General features: G+C 39.0%; 1 protein-coding gene across 1 annotated transcript; it reads left to right on the forward strand.

The window, feature by feature from the left end:
* Nucleotides 1-5,035: 5,035 nt before the first annotated feature.
* Nucleotides 5,036-20,385, forward strand: HTATSF1 (HIV-1 Tat specific factor 1). Its single transcript, XM_054213588.1, has 9 exons — nucleotides 5,036-5,332; nucleotides 9,467-9,671; nucleotides 9,992-10,039; nucleotides 11,184-11,338; nucleotides 12,402-12,565; nucleotides 14,216-14,315; nucleotides 14,813-14,902; nucleotides 15,379-15,516; nucleotides 15,897-20,385. Exons 1-9 carry the CDS (start codon nucleotides 5,165-5,167, stop codon nucleotides 16,176-16,178), a joined length of 1,350 nt encoding a protein of 449 aa, XP_054069563.1. The 5' UTR covers nucleotides 5,036-5,164; the 3' UTR covers nucleotides 16,179-20,385.
* Nucleotides 20,386-20,708: the final 323 nt, after the last annotated feature.

The following is a 20,708-nucleotide window of genomic DNA, read 5'->3' on the forward strand; positions in this document are numbered from 1 at the left end:
TTGAAGATATAACACCCCTCCAGCTCCACAGAGCCCCTAAAACACATGGCTGGAAACCCACCCATCCATGCACCACTATTTGAGTTCATTACAAGACGAGAAAATCTATTTGCAGTCTCTCTCTGTTGACTGCCCTAATCAGAATAATAAAACCAAACTATAAATCCCAAGGGCATTGGAATACAACCTCTGTCATCTTAAACCGGTTTAATGATAGCCCATTTTAATCCCATCAAGCCTGGCCTTATTTTACTGCACTCTTCATGTTACATGCTGCAAGGCTATAAACACTAATTGTCAAATGGATTCTCCCTTTTATTGTACCATTTGCAGACCAGGATAGGATCACTGAAACCAATGGAAATATAACAGCACATAAATGCAATTTATGGCAAACCAGACTCCAGAGACCTTATTTTACTCTCTTTGTCTTAATATAACACACTCCCTGGTAGTGAGCTACATACAAATAGAACAAACATATTGCACTGATATTTTCCCCTTCTTTTTTTTCTTCAATGGAGCTGCAGGGTGAGACTGAAATAGGTAAATAAACCTACACACTTATGAGCGTACTTTTATTTTCCTGGATGTTACTACAGGGAATTCAAAACAAAAGACAAATCAATGAACATTACAGTTCTTTACATCATTCTTTATTCTAGTTTATTAAAGCCTTTGGAAAACAAATCTGCCACGTGTTTCTGGACTTCACAATTTGTCTCTATTGGGGACCAAATTTCCCACTGCAAAATCCTTGTCTACCCCCCACAGCAGCCCTTAAAACCCACGGTTTCCTAATTCTCCATTTTTCTTGCTTTGCATGCAGCTACTTTTTGCTTGTGTAACTACTCCTCTCACTGGATAGTCTATCTATTGCTAATATATCCTGTTACAAAATTGGTATTTTTGCTGTATGCTGTACATGTTTTGGTTAAAGACTGGCAATATTTCAAGCCATAATTTAACTATTCTGTGTACTTTATGCTTTTATAACTCTGTGCTTTCAAATCTTCATGACATGTTGTATTGGAGTGATACATTGGTCAACTTTTATTTTTATCTAAACAATCCAATGAGATTCATTCCATCTATTCCCCCAATATAATTATCCATAAAATGTCTCCACATTAACATAACTGGATTTAGGGAAAAGGGGATGTTTCGTTTGCATCTTTGCTCAGTATTCCAAAATCCAGTTCTTTCACCCCTAGATAATACAAGTGTAATTCTATAAGAGCATATGGGAATAATGTCTATTTACAGAAACATTGAGTGTTATTTAGCAAAAAACTGGCATGAGGAATTAGGAGTTTACTATTTATATCCACAATGAAAGAATAGGTAGAAAAAAGGCACAAAATACTGAAAGGCAAGACTCCATGAAAGGTCTTGTTCATGGGGAGTCTTTCTGAGAAAGTAAATATGATTTCTAGGATGTACCTTGATTATAGTTTGTTTTGTGAATGAGATGTACACATTAACAGCTTTGATACATATAAATGTAACAACTATTGTTCACCTCAGCAACAGGCTTAGCCTCAGTACTCTAATTTGTGCTGCCACTACCAGATGCTGGTTTAGTTAAGAAAAAAAGCCACAAAAATGAAGGAAACGATGTCAAAGCATGGATACAGCGTAACAGACTGCATGTGCACCTCCAGCAAATGGCACAGAATATTAGTCAGTTATGAAATTATAGCCATTTTAAAGCTCATCCTCCTGTTTTCATCGAAAGTATTTTTATTTTACATAGTTAAATATAGGCTGCCCGCTGACACTCATGTGTTTCTGCTAAGAATATTACAATTAAAGAATAAGCTAAAGTTACACACAGCTACAGCACTTACACATTTCAGTCAGTGGTACTTATAATTTTTTAAAAAATACAGGCTCTAACCAGCGTTTAGTTATGGGCTCTGACACTGATGGTCCCCTCGGTGCAAGGCGAACTGTTTTGTGGAATTTCCTTTGTTGGCATAGGAAAGGGTATGGAAATTTTAGCACATCTGGATCTGGTCCTGTCATTTTTTGCCCTGTGAAGACTCCACGCTCACTCCTCTGTGTAACAGCTACAGGCTCCAGCCCCATGGAAAACCCAAAGAGGAGTAACCTCTCTGCACTTAATCGCTAGTTCCTGCCTCCTTGATTTAACATAACAAAGCATTTTAAGAAAAGAGTGTTAACTCTTTACCTAATTAAGTATTAGCTAGTGATTTGCTGGTTCCTCTCTAATAGACAACAAAACACCACTTTAAGAAAACCAAGATTTCAGTACTTTTGCTAGGTGGTATCTCTAGACCAACAATCAGCTCTGATGAACCAAAATTGCCTTTTATCACACAGGAAGAGTCAGACAGAGATACAAAATCATCATGCTAATGCCTCCTTTTAATATGTACTTTGGGACATTCTGTCAGGATTTAAAACGCCATTTCTTGATAGCTCAGACTGACCTGATCTGTGTAACACTCAAGCCCTTCGCACCATCCCCAGAACATGCAGCTTGCTGCAGCAGTGCTTGTGCAGCCATGAATTGTATCTTTTCAAGGATGTGATTGAGAGGAAAGCTGTCTTGACCCCAAAAATCGATGAGCTTCCAGTCGAATCAGTTTCCTGAGCTGGCTCACTGCACTGTCTTTACTGAAGAGGAAGAGAACAGACGGTGGCGACACAGTAAGAAGCTGCGACACGGGAGCTGTCGTCACACATGCTGTTATCTGTGGAAAGTGTGAGGGAATTTGAGGTAGTTTGTCCTCATAGCTACATTAAAGTGTGCAGATCAGATTTACCAGGCACTAACCCTGCTGCACGCAAGCATGATCTCACTTCCATGGGACTGAGATGAAACTTGGCTCTCCTGCTCCCCAGGACAGCGCCCCAGTGACTTGCTGTAGGTAGATCTGCACGCTAGGGAAATCCGTACCGTGCTCCTCCTGCCCAGGAAGCTTAATTGGTGAAACTATTGGCACCAGCAGCCTGTGCCAAGGGAGGAGCAAGACCCAGTGTGATTTTTTGACATTTAGCACACCATTTAAGTGTTATCTACCTCTTTTGGGTTTTGTCTTTGCCTCTAGTAGGATATGAAAACGCCTTCTGCCTCAGTGACAGAAAACGGCCAGCTGGCTACATGGCACCTCAACTGACAGCAACTACATTTAGTCAGGTTATGAATGTAAAAAACTGCCAAAATCAAATAAGCAGTTTAAGACGTAAATTGTATTGCTCTTAAAATGATTAAGGCTATGATTATCTTGCTTCTAAACACACACCCAATTCCAATTTTTATAAGTAAGCACAGTTCACGTGAAGACTCCCATGCTCCTCACCAAAAGCGAATACCTATTTGAGAGCTAATACAAATGTCTCTTAAGCTGTCAGTTTATAAGTGGTGAGGAAACAATCTTTGGACAACTATCGTAATAGCCCTGCCAAGAGAAAATTCTTGAAGCATGAAAGATGTCATTAACCAGGCTGGATGTTCTTTGTGTAACAGCCAAAGGTTACTAGAAGTGTATATTTATATCCTCAGCAATTTCATCTGACGGTCTGTTGACCAGCCAGTTAGCTGATGTCGCTCTCTCCCTGCAGAGCTTCACAAGCTCAGGATCGTGTCTTTGATTTTATTATCGTTCCAGTCTGTATCACAGTAAAGATATATTTGTTCCTGGAATACTCACTTTCAGCAAACTTCTGTCCTGAATATTATTTTCATTGCTAAGTGGAAAGACTGCTTTGCCGCTGGCAACCAACCACCAACAGCCTTGGTGGGATTGTTCAGCTAAATTTTTATTTAAAACACATGCACTCTTTTAATACCTGGGGTTCTAGGTTAGATTTTGAAAAACAAAACCTGAACAGTGTGCTTCGTTATCCTCTAAATAAATACTTCTAAATACATAATTCAGCAGTTAAATTTGCTTTTGATGTGAAAACCACTAGATGGCACTGAATGAAGGTCTTTTAAAAGAACTGATTGGAGTAAGAAAATTTTATTTAAAGTATTTCACTATCCACAGGTAGAGCACTAAACTGATGGACAGCTAATTGCAGGCTTCATCAATGCAAACCAATTCAAAATTTTGAAGACCTCATCCCTTGCATTGTACCAACCCTTCAGCAAGGGAGAGCAACAGCCGTAGCTGGAGGCCATCAGCCTGTCACACCCCTGTCCTGCAGAAAGCAGGTGCTTGTGCCACCCAGGCAGACCCCAGCAACTGCTCCTCCTGCCCAGGAAGCTTAATTGGTCAAACTATTGGCACCAGCAACCTGTGCCAAGGGAGGAGCAAGAACCAGTGTGATTTTTTGACATTTAGCATGCCATTTAAGTGTTATCTCCCTCCTTTGGGTTTTGTCTTTGCCTCTAGTAGGATATGAAAACACTTTCTGCCTCAGTGACAGACGACGGCCAGCTGGCTGCGCGGCACCTCAACTGACAGCAGCAACTTGACTGCACAGTGCTGTCCCAAGGCACAGTAGGGACAACTAGTGCAGAAGAAAGTACTTGCAGTGCTTCACGCCCCTTAGCAGGCTTTTATTTTACGTAAATAAAACCTCAACAGTCTCCACGCAAGGCCCATGTAGTCAGGGCTGCATACACACAGCAGGCCCAGGTAGGTCCGCAGGCCCAGAAGGGGCCTCAGAGCCAGAAGGGGCCTCCTGCCGAGCCGCTGCCTGCAGTGAAACAGCTCTGCAGCCTGAGGGAAAGGAGCCCCGACAGCCCCGAGCAGCGCGTAGCCACCAGACACTGCGCCATCATTACAGGCCTCAGCCCGCACAGAGGCGGGAAGGGAACTCCCGCCCCCTGCCCTCTCCGGGAACGGCCCCCCTCCTCCCCATTGGCTCCGCCTTCCTCACGTGATCAGCCAGCCGGCGGCTCAGTGGCTGCGGGGTTCTTAGAGGGCGGGGGGGGGGGGTGTGCGCCACTTCCGCTCCTGCGCCCTGCGGGGGTGCTGGGACGGTCACCGGCCGCGTGAGGCGGAGAGGCCCCGTGACGGCCCGCCCGCCCGCCGCTTCCGGCTGCGCGTGCTCGCGCTCGCGGGCGCTGCCCCGGCCCCGCCGCCGAGAGGGGCAGGGCCAGCGGGCGCCTCAGGCGGCGGCGGCGGCGGGTGCCTAGGCCCGGTGCGGGCGTCTCCGCTCCCCCTTCCCCGCCGAACGGGCCAGGATGAGCGGCGAGGACGGGAACGAGGAGTTCTACCGGCAGCTGCAGCTCCAGCAGCAGTACGAGGCCGAGCCCGGCGGCGAGGGGGAGGCCGACCCCTTCACCTACGTGGACCCGGCCGATGGGGCCGCCTACGAGTGGGACCGGGAGAAGAAGGCCTGGTTCCCCAAGGTGGGTGCGGAGGCCGCCGCCGCGCTCCCTGAGGGGCGGGCGGGCCGGCCCGGTGCCCCCTGCCCGGTGTGAGGAGCGGCCTCCTCGCCTAGCTGCGGCCTTCTGTGGGAGAGCCTGGTGGGGGGCCGGCGGCGTGCCCAGGTTCCCCCCGCGGAGGGGTGAGAAAAAAGAACAGTTGATGTTGTTGGGGCTCTTCAGCACCGGGTTGTCTCGCTTGTCTGGATGCGGCCGAATCCAGTGCAAAGTCCCTGTGGCACTGAAACACTCTTGTTTTACAGGCAAAACCACGGCAGCTGGCGTTGCCTCCGTCTGTAACCCAGCCGGCTGCATTCTGCTCTTTTGTTGTGAAGAGCCGTAGGTTGGCTTTTCTCCTTGGCTGCGAATCTACAATTGCTCAGGCCCGGCATGAAGTCACAGTTATATTTGTGGATACTAACAAATCGTTACTGACGTTGACATGTGTAGGTTTCTTTGTCATGGGAGCTGAGGTTATCTGTATTTTTCTGTTGGGAGTGAAGAAGTGAACTACTTTGTTGAGAGACCTAGATGAAAATGGACTAGCATGTCCCTCTTCTGTTATTATCTGAAAATAAGGCATGTGTAAAGATGCTTTCCTTCTTATTAGATCTTAGAAGTGCACTTGAAAATTAAGTGTATTTGGCTTAGAGGCATTCCACAGAATGGAAACGTGTTACAGTTTTTCCTCTTGTGTTTTTTTTTTTTAATCAAATATTTTAAGTATAAAAAGCCAACTTGTTATAACAACGTGGTTCTTCAAGGTGAGAAGGAACATAGATTTAACGTGCTGATCTGTAGAGAAGGCTCCGGGGAGACCTTACAGTGGCCTTCCAGTATCTGAACTGGGCCTACAAGAAAGCTGGAGAGGGATTATTACAAGGGCTTGTAGTGGTAGGATGAAGGGTAGTGGTTTCAAACTGGAAGAGGGGAGATTTAGATAAGATGTTAGGAAGAAATTCTTGACTGTGAGGGTGGTGAGCCCCTGGCCCAGGTTGCCCAGAGAAGCTGTGGCTGCCCCATCCCTGGAGGTGTTCAAGGCCAGGCTGGACGGGGCTTGGAGCAACCTGGTCTGGTGGGAGGTGTCCCTGCCCAGGGCAGGGGGGTGGAACTAGATGATCTTTAAGGTCCCTTCCAACCCAAACCATTCTATGATCTGCAAGTGAAATAGTAGTTTCATTACTATGTGACAATGAATGAGGGCAGTTACTTAATTTAGAAATATTACGACATTTTATAGCATGTACTTCATAAATGTAGTGTGCCAGTTCTTATTTGCGGCTCTGAATTCATTGCAATTCAGAGAATCTGAGTGAGAATGAAGCCTGTAGTGCCAAGTTTATATGTGTGTAAACCTGGTAAGGTCCGTGTAGCAGAGGGCTTACGGAGGGATAAAAACATGTGAAAAATCCAGACTCGCGAAGTGAGTGGAGAGCTTAGTACTCCCGGCTCCCAGTGGAGTGCTATATCCAGTAAGCACGGTAACTTTTAAAAGGGTTCTTTTTTCATTATTATTTTTTTTTATTTCTACTGGGAGCGTTGGTCTTTCCTAAATGCCTCAAATATCTACCTTGGAAAGGAGACAACATTAAGAGTTGGGCAGATTATATAGGAACAGCAAAGTTCCTTAGTAAATATGATGTATAGTAGAAGTTGGTAAAGAATTGTTGTGAAACTCTGTGTTATAGATAGGTCACTGAGCTCAATATCACAGTATCTCTGGTTACTTAATTTTGATGATGATTATTCAACAGAGTGTTTTATCAAAATAGATTTAAGAGACCACGGGAGCCAGAAATTGTAGTTCTTCCTCTGCTCCATGAACGCTAATAAAATTCCTTATCTGTGTTCTCTGGCAAAAGATTAAGTAATCATCATCTACAGACTAGTATTGCACTGCTGCTCTACGTTGGGAATAGAGTAGCTGCTGAACTTCTTCTAAAGCGTATTTGAAAGCAGTGCAAAAAGTTAATGATATTAACTGTCAACGTTCCTCAGAAAAATTTGGAAAAGTCAAGTATTTAATAAAAGTGATTGCAACTTTATGTATTATTTAATTATTTTTCTTTCAATGGTACTATATTGAAGGATGCTAACTTTTTATAGTCCTCCATAAACATAGCACAAAATCACATGTTGAATTCATCTGCCTTCCTTCATCACTTACTATGAAAAAACAGGCGTTGGATGTCTTTGTGAGCGTAGAGTATCTGTTCTTCATTTGGTTAATCTATTTCTTTCCATTTCAGTGTGACCCGTAGTTAATTAGATGCTAGCATGTCCTGTAGTATTGTATTTCTTTTTCTATAAGCTTAATTGCCTCAAACTGTACAACTGTGTGGGTATGGAGATAGAACTGATCTCTTTCTGTGATGTTCTCCACCAGAACTGGATTGAAGCCCCAAGTAAGGAATTCTGTGAGCGCTTGTTTTCCACGCAGGCATGGAATGACCTAAGTTCCAATAAAAGCCTTTATACTTGTATAAATTCCTTTATGCCTGCAAAAATGCATTTTAAAAGGAAGTAGTTGCAATTGTATATATGGTAGGATGATAGCATATAAAGAGGAAAAAAAAAATCTTTGTTTTTGACTGGCAAAATTTGACAGTCCATGGTAGGTAATTTGCTAAGAATAAATTTAGCTTTACATGAGAATGCGGCTCCACCTGAAGTTGACAAATAATACTGCTGCAGGAAGGTGGCTAGTTGTTGCAGGTTTAATTACTAATTTATCAGTAGTTTCTCTGATGAAAATTAATAATATTGTTCACCAGAAAGTTTAAAAGCTTAATTCTCTGGATTTCATCAACTGTGAAACTAAGGGTTTGCTAAGATTGCTAGTGTCAAATATAATGAACCTTATTAGAACACAGTATTTTTTCTTCCTTTGTCTTGACATTGCGTTAAGTCATGTCTGTGAGAGCAGCCACTTACATTCCTGATTGAGGTGTGTTGCAAGTCTTGTTTAACACAGGAGCTATTTCATGCTAAACTTTCAAGTTATATAGGGCTCCACAGTCTCTTGTGTTACTCATGACAATCCTGTTAACTGTCAGTTCTGCTATTTTGATTTGTCGTAAAAAAAGCTTAGAGTTGAACCATCAAGCTTCAAATCGCTAGGGAAGATATGAGATGGCATTGTTAACATTGACACTTACCACAGTCTGTTGTGCCGCTTTCTTACAATAGCTTAACGACATTAAGTTTTGTTCCCTTTTGAATACAGATGAAGCAAGTGCAGCACAAGTCCCAGTCAGATAAAGTTTTCAAACGTTAAGGCTCAGCTTTGGGAATAAATCATTTCAGAGTGCGTATCTTCAGAAGATGCTTCATAGTGCAGTGATGCTAGCAAAATCAACTATGATGGATGTTATAAACATGGAATAACCTGCATGTGTAACATGTCTTTGCGTGTAATTGCTAGTGGCTAGTATTAAAATTTTCCTGGCTGGAAATACTGCGTGTAATTTGTAGGGTGGTTTTGGTTTGGTCTTTAAAAGATAGACGCTAGCCAATGTTATATTTTATCCAAATACAGTCTCTCTCTAGAAAAGAGTGAGCTAATTATTTATCTATTGGTAGGATATAAAGTAGAGTATTCGGCCTTATAAACAGTGTGTTAAGATCCATCTCTAAGTGCAATATTTACTGTCTGTCAACACAAACATATGTTGTCTCTGAAAATGTTTCTATGAAAAGGCAGATGCCTACAAATGTCAGTCGTTCATCATCTGTGAATAAGTTGTTGGCTTACCTTCAGTGTCACTTTATCTCTTCAATGTGGTCAGGGTTTTTGCCCTTCAGGCAAATCCAATTTAGGTTGAAAGCAGAAGGCTTTGCGTGGGGAAAAAAGGCAGAACTTCTGAAATATTTGTTAAGAAACTTCACGTGCTGTATGAAATTAGCATGTTAGTCTAGTTCAGGTGATGCCTACACTGATTGTTTTTGTTGTGCGCATAGCTTTACAAAGATGATTTAAAAACAGTTTTAAAAAACTGTTATTTTCTATCTTGCCAGATTAGAAAATGACCATGATCAGCGCACTAACGTTAAAATGCTTACAAACCTGAATTTATAGACCTTTGGAATTTTGGATTAACTTTCCTAATTTCTTTTCAGATAACAGAAGATTTCCTGGCAACGTATCATGCCAACTATGGCTTCCATGGAGATGATACAGACAGTTCATCTGCTTCTGGCACAGCAACTGAAAGTAAGCAACCAGTAACTTCTAAGACATCAGGAACGCAACCATCAGCAAACGAGAAAGGACCAAAACAAACAGATCCCAAACAAAAAGCAGAAAAACGGAAGCTTGAGCCAGGTAAGTGCCTAAGGGTTTCCCTCTGTGTAGGCTGCAACCTGCATAATACTGAGTGGAACCTGACAACTGTTCAGTGTCATCATGTACAGCAAAGATGTAGGTTGTTCTGAAAATTTCCAGAATAATTTTAGAATTCTATGGTACTTCATAGATATCCTTTTAAGTCCATGTACAGGGTGGAAAAAAAGCAAATTAAGGTGTGTTCAGAGCTTTTCCTGTGGGCAAGCAAAAATTCTTAGAAATCTAATGGAATGTGAACGTTAGTGCGTGCTCCCATGTTTAATATATTGGCACAACTGAATTAAAACTCTGTTTTTTAGGGTGGTTTCATGTTGAAGAAGACAGAAACACAAATGTTTACGTGACTGGTAAGTAGTAGCGTTTATTTCTCTCGTTTGAGCTAAGGATGGTAAAAGAGACTCATATATGTCTCACTGGCTTCTAACATTACCTATTCAGTTTGCCACTTGCAAGCTACTTAATGTTATTTTCCTGACTGCATAATGTCTTTGTGACCTTTAAATTGCAGATGTGTGAAGGTAATATAAGGGACATATTCCATGTTTTTATCTTTTAAATGTGATATTCTGTGAGCTGTGTCAGCCAAGTCACTGATTTACTATTTTTTTAAGTAAGCTACAGCAAAGAAACATAATCTTTGCAAAGTCCTAAAGAATATTGACTATATATATCACTTAATGTTTTAATCTCTAATTTTTCTTTGATTTTATAAATACATAATTCAATTACTGGATAAGAAGGAGGAAACAGTAAGTACAAAAAAAACCCTAGAAATTGAATGAGCAAGTAACAGGGAAGTTCAAATGAAACTATCTGTGCATTTATTATGAAATTTTATTTTGGATGTTGGGGTGCTATCTTTAGGTGCATACACAAAGGTACATTTGGTGGTTCTGAGCAGTCACAGAAATGCACACAGTTGAATTCTCAGAAATGTTTATCCAGGCCAAACTAGCATGGAACATTCACATAATTTTCTCCCTCCGTTTTGTGTTTGTTTTTTTTTTTTTTCTTAATTCAAAGTTCAGACTTTGAAAACTCCATATGTTATCAGTTGCTTTTTTTTGTCGAATTTGTGGATGGATAAAATAGTTGTCTGTTTATAGATTGGGGTAATTTTTTTTGTCTCCGATCACTAGAGGTGCAGTGGAACTTAAAACTTAGGCAGGATAGTTATGTTTGTGTAGGCCATTGTGTCCACTGCACCGTCGGTATCATGTATAGCGCTAAAGCTCTAGGCCTGCATATTAGGGAGCACAAAGATGTTGCTGTACGCTACACCTATTAAAAAGTAAAAGAATTTTCAAAGTGCTAGTATGAAGTAATGCTTAAAAGGTAATATCGAAAATATTGGTCCCAAGGGTGGTATGTAAAATATCGTCCTTAATTTTGATATGTTTCATTTAAAGAAACATTGAGAGGTTTTTGTTCTAATGAGGTTTTAAAAAAAATTGAACATCCTCAAGCCTTCTGTTTTAATTTATTTTGCAGGTTTGCCACCAGATATTACTAAAGATGAATTTGTACAAGTCATGTCAAAATGTGGCATCATCATGCGAGATCCACAGACAGAAGAACACAAAATCAAACTTTACAAAGATAAGGAAGGAAATCTTAAAGGAGATGGGCTCTGTTGCTATCTAAAGGTCAGTGGTGCAATGAAATGCAGATTTCCTTCCCATTGAAGATACTTGTGGGCACTGTTTCAGAATCACATTCAGAAGAGTCTTGAAATATCTAAAGTATAACTTAAAATGGGTCTAAAGGAAAACTTAAAAGGTGTCTGTTTTATTCCAGAACTGCCCACGTATCTGCTTGTGCACCTCATTCGTTTCCTCTTAACCACCCCCACCCTCCCCCTGAAAATATCTGTAATACCTGCTGGACATGTCTCTACGTGTTCCTGTCTTGGGTGCCACTGATTATGGGGTGAAATGGGGAACTTTTTCACCTTTTACTTTCAAAGTATGCTACTATGTGGCCAAGAATACAGAAATAGCAAGACAGGAAGGAACATACTGTAGTGCTGTATTTACAACGTTTAATTGACAGCTGGTTAGGTTCAGAACTGTTCTTGCATTCTGTATTAGCCTATAAAAGTTAAGGCTGCAATACGATTTCCTTCGTGGTTCTCACTTGTGAAGCATTTGGAAAGTTAGTGCTTGCAAGTGCAATCTGCTTTAATTCTGCAAGAAGCACCAGGCAGTACTAAATTAACTTCATTGTAGTCTATGCTATTTTTGTAATTTTGGTAGTTAGGGCTGTTTAGTGCACAAGTATGAAGACAGTCTGTGCTCTAAAGGGCTTTTAGGAAAACATTAAAAATTACTTAAGAGCCTCAAAGTCTGCCGTTCTTGGAAACGTGATACAAGCTTTATAGAAAATCATCCCCCTGAAATTTTGTTATTCTCGCTTTTAAGTTCATCAGCTTACTTGGCCATTGCAGATTAGTTTTTATGACATAATGAATGAAATGTGTGCAGTTGCTTTTGGGAGCATTACTCCACTATAATAGTGGTGAAGAAATACTGGGTTTCAAAAAAGAAAGCATTGCTAACTCTGTGTCAAGAGACTCGAGGAGATGTGGCATTATGTTTTTCAGTGACAAGGAATTGATTCTTAGCCACGATATGCTTAACTAAATGGTACTGGAATAATTTGACTGTGCCATGTGCTTTAAAGCTTGTGTTCTGTTTTATCTCCAAATAGAGAGAATCAGTTCAACTTGCATTGAGACTTCTGGATGAGGCAGAAATTAGAGGCTATAAATTGCATGTTGAAGTTGCAAAGTTTCAACTGAAGGGGGAGTATGATGCAAGCAAAAAGAAGAAGAAATGTAAAGACTACAAGAAGAAGCTGTCTCAACAGCAGAAGTTTGTATTTTTTATTTCAGTAAAATATTGCTTGAATTCTAAGTGCTGTTAGTAAAGCGCTGCTTTCAAATGCAATGCTATGAGTTATGCAAAAGTTGAAGTCTTATCTGACAGTGAAATAGCTTAAATATCACATATTTGGAGGGGAGGAACTTCTAAATTAAATGTTGACATAATGAACTTCTTCATCATTGACACATTAAAATAATACATAGGTGGTGTGGTTCTATCTCAAACCAGGACACAAGGGGAACCATGGTCCTTTCAGTTATAGAAGAAAATATTACAACTTTTGGGAGATAAAAGACTTCGGTTTTTTTTTTTCTCAGTGTGCGAGTGTGCAAGTCCTATCTTAGGCTTACTTTTTTAAGGTACTAACACTCTGGCTGTACGGACATATTGTTTGTACCATACTTTACTTGCTGCAAAGGGCAAGAGATGCTAGCTTCTATAGGAGGAAATACTAAAATACCTCTGTAGATTCCCCCAGACCCCTCTCTCCGGTCTAAGATATGCTGGTTTTTTAATTGTACCCAGATTCATTGCTTTTGTCACTTAAAAACTGTTTTTCTGCCTTTCGGAGCCAAGAAGATGCAGATTAAAGAAGAAAAAAAAAAATAAAGTATATAGGATGCTTAATATTTTAACGAAAGGAGCATTCCACTAAACATTTTAAATAGTAATGCAAAAAAGTATTTTGCCAGAGTTAAAGGGAATGAAGTCTACTTGGCATCTTATCAATTAAAAATAAAAGCCACTTGAAATGTATCTACTTCAGAGATACATTGCTAGTTCTTGCTGTAAGATGTCTCTGGTGTGGAGAGAGGTGTGAAAATAATTAACTTGCGTTTGACAGCAATTTGTGTGAATAAACTAACTTCAGTTGGCGTTCCTTTTGAGTTGAAGAGCATAACTTAATTGCTGCTACCTTCATTGGAAATCCAAGTCGTCTTCAGCTGAAGTAGCAGATACAAGAAGGACCTTAAGACTTTTTCCCCCCAAATATAGTACTTTGAGATTTAGAAGTGTAAGTGAACATGTCCTTTTTTTGTAATAGGATGTGAAGTAGGCATTTCTACCAGAAGTCATAGAAGAGATGCCCAGAGTTACATTGCTAGTTTGTGGCAGTGGCTCTGTACACTGTGGAACAAAATCCATCTTGCAGCAATGCCTGTGTAAGACTGAAGGTGTTCTTACCTGTTTATTTAAATAAAAGTAGTTAAATTTTACCAAAGGGAATAGTGGATCTCCTCTTTTACAAAGTAAGTTAGGAAAAAATTGTGAAATACTGACATTTTTATCATACTTGGCAGCAACTGGTTCCTGTATCTGAGCTGATAATTAAGAAGGAAGTAAAACTTGAAGATTATTTTTTCAGTGTTTAAGAAAATGCTTTGATTCTTAAGATAATTTATAGTCCCTCTAATAGCATTTAAGTACCTTAAAATCTCAACTGCTTTGTAGGAGAAATGGTAAAACTGGATGATGATTGCATTTTTTAGAAGAGCAAGTTAACTCTTTGTGTCAAAATACATGTTTTGGTTGATGTATTGCAAAAAATGCCGAATTAATGATTTTTTTTCAACAAATACTTGTAGAAACTGAAGAGAGCCGCAACAATATCTTCTTACTGTTGCTTCATTTCATTAGACAGCTGGATTGGAGGCCTGAGAAGAAAGATGGCGCAACTCGAATGCGACATGAACGCATCGTTATTATCAGGAATATGTTTCACCCAAAGGACTTTGAGGTAGGTGGATGCAGTTTGCTACTGTTGATTGTGCTGTTATTGTCTGCACTTTCTGCTGTTAGAATTTTAGCAAAATTGTAGGCAGATGAGAACAGCATTAAACTTACTGTTTGGGCGGGTTTTTTTTTTCCTGTGCCAAGTATGTTTAAAATTTATTCAGTTATTTCCAAAAAAACAAGACATCAAAGATATGTATTTTTCCAAATTGTCATTTTCACTGTGTGTATCCTGACAATATTCCTTTTTGGGATAGAAAGAGTAGGCAGTAAGTCTTGTTTTAGAATAGAGAAGCCAGCGCAAAAGCCTTATTAATAAGTAGTATTTATTAAATCCAAATAAGGGCTGTCTGTCAACTCCCAAGTGGCTTTGAAAGCGCAGCGTAACAACACTTAATTTCTAAACTCTTAGTAGATTGGCAGGTGTGTTCCATTGGTGATTGAGCAAAAATAAAGCTGGGAAGAAAGTGCTTCTGTTTAATCTCTGTGATTGCATTGCAGGAGGATCCCTTAGTGCTAAATGAGATCAGAGAAGATCTGCGGACAGAATGTGAAAAGTTTGGTCAAGTAAAGAAGGTTCTCATATTTGATGTAGGTATTCTTTGCAGGTTGCTTTGGCAGAATTGATGTAATGTGCAACTATGCAAAACATTTATGAGTGGAGCATTTATTTGGTTTTGTGTGTTTACTTTATGGAAACTTGACCTCATCTTCCACTATTTTAAAATTGGCTGTTTTGGAAATTAATTTATAAGCACCTGTCTACTTAGCTGATGTGAAGGCAAACTCTAACTGTTCTCAATAAATTGGATACGTATTACAAGTTTGAGAGTTTATAAATACATTCATTTATAGCTAAACTGGCTGAAATATGTCTTTTGTGTTCAAAATGTCTATTCTGTGTACCAATAGAATAAAATGTGTAACCTTGCAAATTGAGTTTTTCGAACCCGATTGCGTATGATCAGAATGGAGCTATATCCTGATGGATTTTTGTAAGACAATCTAAAACATCTTGGAATACACTGTTTAGAAAAGTATTAAATGAAAGTTGTCTCTCCTTACAGCGGCACCCTGATGGCGTGGCTTCTGTGTCATTTAAAGAAGCAACAGAAGCCGATCTGTGCAAGCTAACTCTAAATGGAAGGTGGTTTGGTGGCCGTCAGCTCAGTGCTGAAACATGGGATGGTGTAACCGATTATCAGGTAGCCTTTTGTGGTCCTATTTCATCAAATATTTCTTCCAAACTGAAAATCTGTTTTAATTTGAGAAATGCTTGGTGTTCCCATCCCCTTCCCACCCCCGCCCCATCTTGCTTCTTGTCAAAAACTGCAAGGATGTCTCAAAAAAAAAAATCATGCTTAATTATTCAACTTAGCAAAAATTTAAAGGACCTGCTTGATGTTAAAAATTGTGTGTTGGAGTTGTCAACTTAGAGGATTAGTCACTGGATGTACAGATTGTTAGTCCACAGTCAACAGAGCCTGTTGAAGTCTTGAGATATTAGTTTGCTTAATTTTATCTGTGTAAGTATTCATTTCTACAAGCATGACTGTAATGATGCGTATAAACGTATCTTTATTAGGTGGAGGAGACTGCGAGAGAAAGGGAAGAAAGGCTCAAGGTGTGGGGATCATTTCTAGAGGATCCTGATGCAAAGGAGCAGCAACCTACATCTGATTCAGATGCCGCAACAAGTAGCGTTAAACTGCCTGAAGGCAAACAACCTTCAAAAGTTAATGAGACATCTAAGGATGTAAATGATGAAGCCCATAAGAGGGAGAATAATGGTGAGGGCATTAATGAAGATGGTGCTCCATCTACAGACAGCAGCCTTGCAGGCAGCGATGTGGAAGCAGATACATAACGTCTTTAATGCTTTACGAAAGCATGGGTTTTAGGGTGATGTTTGAGTTTATCCCTTTCTTCAGGGTGACTGCAGACAATGTTCGTATGAATATATGCATATTAGAATGTCATCAGCTGTGTGCTTTGAAGTTTTCATTAAAAGCAGTATTTAATGAGATTCTAAAAGTTTGTATTAATTGGCTGTTCAGGTAAAGTAACTCAAGTTGCCAAGAATGCAGTAAAACTCATCAGGCTTCTTTTGTTCTAACTATGCTTGTCAGTGTTTCATTATGTAAGTGTGAAATATGTTCCAACCCTTAAGTTTATGTAACTGTATGTAACTTAAGTAATGCAAAGCTATTACAAGATTTGTGGATTTTCCTGTTAATTTTCCTGTACCCCTTGGAGCTAGGTATCTCATCCTTAAAAATGATTCTTGTCCTGAGTGCTTTGGATCATTTTATGGAACAGATGCTGTGATGCATAAAGGGTGAATGCATTTGGATATGTTGCTGTGCATTAAGTGGCAAATGATAAGAGCAGTACCAAGTCGCAAACTTGAAGGAAGTGGAAAACAAACAAGGTTGCCAGAGCCAAGATGAGGCAAACTGAGTGAAGGTAGATTATTAAATCACAGCATTCAGTTAATTATTTTTTCTTCCCCTGTTTAGATCTTTTCTTGATGCTTAGATCTTCTGTTGAGGCTGGGATTATGTCAAGGAGACTAGAAATGCATGAGCACACACATTCTAGGCCATAATGAATTAAGACTGATCTTAAAGTCTCATGGTCTGTATGCACTAGGTATGCAAAATAGGCTTTTGATTGATGTGTTGGCTTTGTTTAGTTTTTGCTTTAATATTAGAGTAAACATTTTTGTTTAACTTTGTTAGATGATGAGTGTGAGTTCTCTTCAACGTTTTAGTTTAGATTTTTGTGCTCTTTGAAGGTGCAAGGATCTCCCATATTTCATAAAATTTAAAGGCTTTTGGCAACTTGAACTACAATTTGTTGTGCAAAAGTTAGAATACTTGAAATTATGCTTTCAAATAATATTCTTTTATATGGAAAAAAGGAAATGCTAGCCCTCTTAGAAATATTTCCAAAAGCAAGGCTTTAGAAGACCTTCTAACTTTACATATCTTAATAAGTGGCAGGCTTTCAAAAATAACTTTTGGGGAGCTGTTTTGGGTGTAGTCATTGTTAACTTAGAATCCCATTATTTTGATACCTAAGGATAGAAGAATACAGACTTAGGCACTAAGCAAGAAGGATACAGACTTAGGCACTAAGCAATTAAAATACTGGTGCTAAATTCATAGCACGCTGTTCATGTGGATGGTTACTAGCGCACATTTGTAAGGAGGATCTTTTGAATTTTTTAATTCATATTGGATTGCAAGAAACTGTAAATGCTAATTCTTATATTTCCATCCTGAAGTATTCAGAATGCTCTGAAAATCGGTATTTTCCAACTTTGTGCTCTGAGGTTACCATCTATATTTTTTTCCAGAAGTCTGTGTGGTACTCTAAATTTGGTTTTTTTTGTTTGTTTTTTTTTTTTTTAAATTGGTATGTATGAGTAGCTATGCCAACCAGAGCATCTAAGTTAACACTTGCCACTGTGGTTATAAATTATGTCTTTTTGTGACAAAATGTTTGGTCTTACAACAGAGGGGATATTTGAATTCGGGGTTTAAAAGTTGGGGGGGTTCATTTTAAGCTGGCACGACTAATTTCCCGTTTTGAGTTGCATTACAAAAAGAGCTGTATTGCCAGCCAAGAAAGACCATTTTCTCATCTTTGCAAGTGTGCGAATTGTACGTTTCAGCAAAGCAGGTGTTCAGGGAATCTGAAATGCTGCCTGGTGCCTAGCTGCACGTAGGGGTATATTCAGATGACATCTCCGGGTTGTGTTGGTTCTGCCTTAGTTATTTTTATTGGTAATAAGCACCACGGACCTTTGAGGGCTGAAGGTTTGGGCATACGAAGAGTGTAATTTAGTGTGGTGGGTATTGCTTTCAGTGCTCCTTTGCTTCCAGCTTCTAGACTCCAGGCTTTAGATCTGTTAGACTATTGTGTTTTGTTAGCTTTTTCGTTTTTTAAGAGAGCCTAGTGATATAACACTCTACGCAGTTAAATCGCCTGTTTTACAGTGGAATTGCAACAATATAGGGAAACTGTTGACAAATGTATAAATATTGTACAGTTCTATGAAGCCTTATCATGGTATCAGATATAAAAAACAAGGTTAGTGTTAGTGTTTGAAAAAAGACTGAAAAATAAAGAATCATTATATGTGCAGTAACCTTCCTCTCTCCAATTGATGTACAAATTTGATTGGCTTCCTTCAAAAATGAGACATGATGTTAAGTCTTTCCACCTTTTCCTCTAGACTTCACAGTGAAGTAGAGCACCAACAAAGACCAAACGCTTTTCTGGCTTTCCTATTAACTAGGATTCTTGCAAAAATAAAAGCTGTTTTTCCATGCAAATACGTGGTTCTAAGTGCGGCATTACACTCAGACTGGTATTTTCCTTTTGTCTACCTCTGTTACTCCCCAGTAAAATGTAAAAATATATTTTTATAAACTATTCCTTGAGTTATTGAGGCATTTAATAGTCTTTGGAGAGGTTAATGCAGCTGTAACTTTCTTTTCAGATTTTCATTGCGACCGAATTCTTCTGATGTTTTCCTCTTTTAAATGATGAAAATTTTTATAAATTAATCTGAACATAAATTAAAATTTTTCACAAAAGTTAAAATTACTATTTTGACGTACGATGATGAAAATCTTGTAGTATAGAGCAGTAATGTTGAATACCAAATTTTAACCAATCAGAAGCTGAACAAGCTGATTGATTTTTAAACTTGGATTTTTTTCTGACTGAACAGCATCATAAATTGGTAAGAAGTTAAAACCCCAATGGAATTTTCACTATATTTGTTCTCTAATTAATAGTGCTTTCTGATGACTTGTCTTGCTCATTAGAAGTGACAAAATCAAACTTTTTGCTCAGTTTCTTCTTTTTCTTAGGTTCCATTCCAGTGTTGCAGTATACTGCGTGTTCCTTCGTCCCTAGGCTTTTGGCGAGAGGTTCGTTTTAAGAAAAGCTGTCTCCTTCCCGCCGTATATTGTGAAAACAACAACTAGCAGCACGTTGAAACAATTTGTGGATAATCATTGCTGCTCAATTTTGAACTAGAGAAATAGCTGATTTTGCTCATTCGCAGAGTGTAACAAAATGGATGTGAAGCCACTTAAATATAACAGCAGGGAAAGAGTATTAACTGGTATTTCAGCATAATTCGGCATAGATAATCACTTTCTTAACCATGCAATATAAAATCAGTTGCTTAGCTTTAAGATATATTGGTAGTTTGCTTTACAATGAAATGCTACTTAGTGGTTTGCTGGCAAAGTCATTGTGTGGAGGTAGAAGCATTCATCAGAGATGACATGGTTTGAGGAGCGTGGCCAAGGTAGACATCTGGAAACAAAAAGCCCCAAAAGAAAAGGCACAGAGGTGGTAGCAGGTTCTCGAATGTTCATATACAGCTGTAAAGAGAGAATTAGTTTCATTTTGCATCAAAATGTTTATCTGTTTCTCCTGCTGACTTTTTTTAATTACTTTTTTTAATTGAATTTCAGTCCCTCGTACAACTTACATTTTGTATAAGGATTGCAATTCACTTAAAATCATTAGTATGTTAAATGCAGTGCATTTTGGCTAAAACATGTCCTAGACATTATTCAGTTAAGGTTGATCTATTTACAATTACAAATACTTAACTTAATTCGCTTGAGAAAACTTAAAGGTATTGGATGCTTCATAGAAACCCAACCCTGCCTTTAAATTTTCCGGTAAAATCGATATCCATACCCTGAATTCTTGAGCTGTATAACCTAACTACATTCTTAAACACAAACAAACATACCTATAGATTTTAATTGGATTTTAAATTCTCACTTTTATTTCTGAATTTGAGGAAACATACTGCAGTATGATAAATGAATTATGGAAGTTGTGTGCTTGTGTTGATTTAACTTGTGTGTATTTTAGTGCTCATTATACAAGGCTTGAAGTCTTACTGTCAGGATACTCTGAAAGTTCTGTAAAATATTTATAGAATTATGAAATCTTTTGCAGCAAATTGTTTTTTGCTCATTCTGTAATACGAAAGTATATTGTTAGATTAAACTTTTCAATAAGTTGACTTGGAACTTTTCTGCCAGGTTATTTTATTTCGATAAGATAAATCGATCGTTTTCATTTATCCTTTAGAAAACCAACATTAAAAAAAAAAATCATATTTGAATAATATCTAGACCTGTGATGGCATCTGGGAATCCCTTGATTTGTCTTCAATTTTGTTTCTTAAAGGGGTTGTGTTTTATACTACCTTTTTAATAAACAAACTCGTGAACAAAACAAGTCTTTTCTGGTTAGTTTTGAGATAATGTATTTGTCTTACTTTTTTTCCCCAGTAAAAGACACGGTAGCGTTTGGTGCCCAGTGACTTCAATTTATAAAGCCTGTGTGTTCC

This window comes from Rissa tridactyla, chromosome 9 (genome assembly GCF_028500815.1).
Source record: "Rissa tridactyla isolate bRisTri1 chromosome 9, bRisTri1.patW.cur.20221130, whole genome shotgun sequence".
Taxonomy (NCBI): domain Eukaryota; kingdom Metazoa; phylum Chordata; class Aves; order Charadriiformes; family Laridae; genus Rissa; species Rissa tridactyla.

What these genes read in the sequence shown, in the direction of transcription:
- HTATSF1 (XM_054213588.1), top strand. Translation starts at nt 5,165, where the DNA reads ATGAGCGGCGAGGACGGGAACGAGGAGTTCTACCGGCAGCTGCAGCTC. An exon ending in AGAAGGTTCTCATATTTGAT is followed by an intron (nt 14,903 to 15,378) that starts GTAGGTATTCTT and finishes CTCTCCTTACAG; the next exon opens with CGGCACCCTGATGGCGTGGC. An exon ending in ATGGTGTAACCGATTATCAG is followed by an intron (nt 15,517 to 15,896) that starts GTAGCCTTTTGT and finishes TATCTTTATTAG; the next exon opens with GTGGAGGAGACTGCGAGAGA.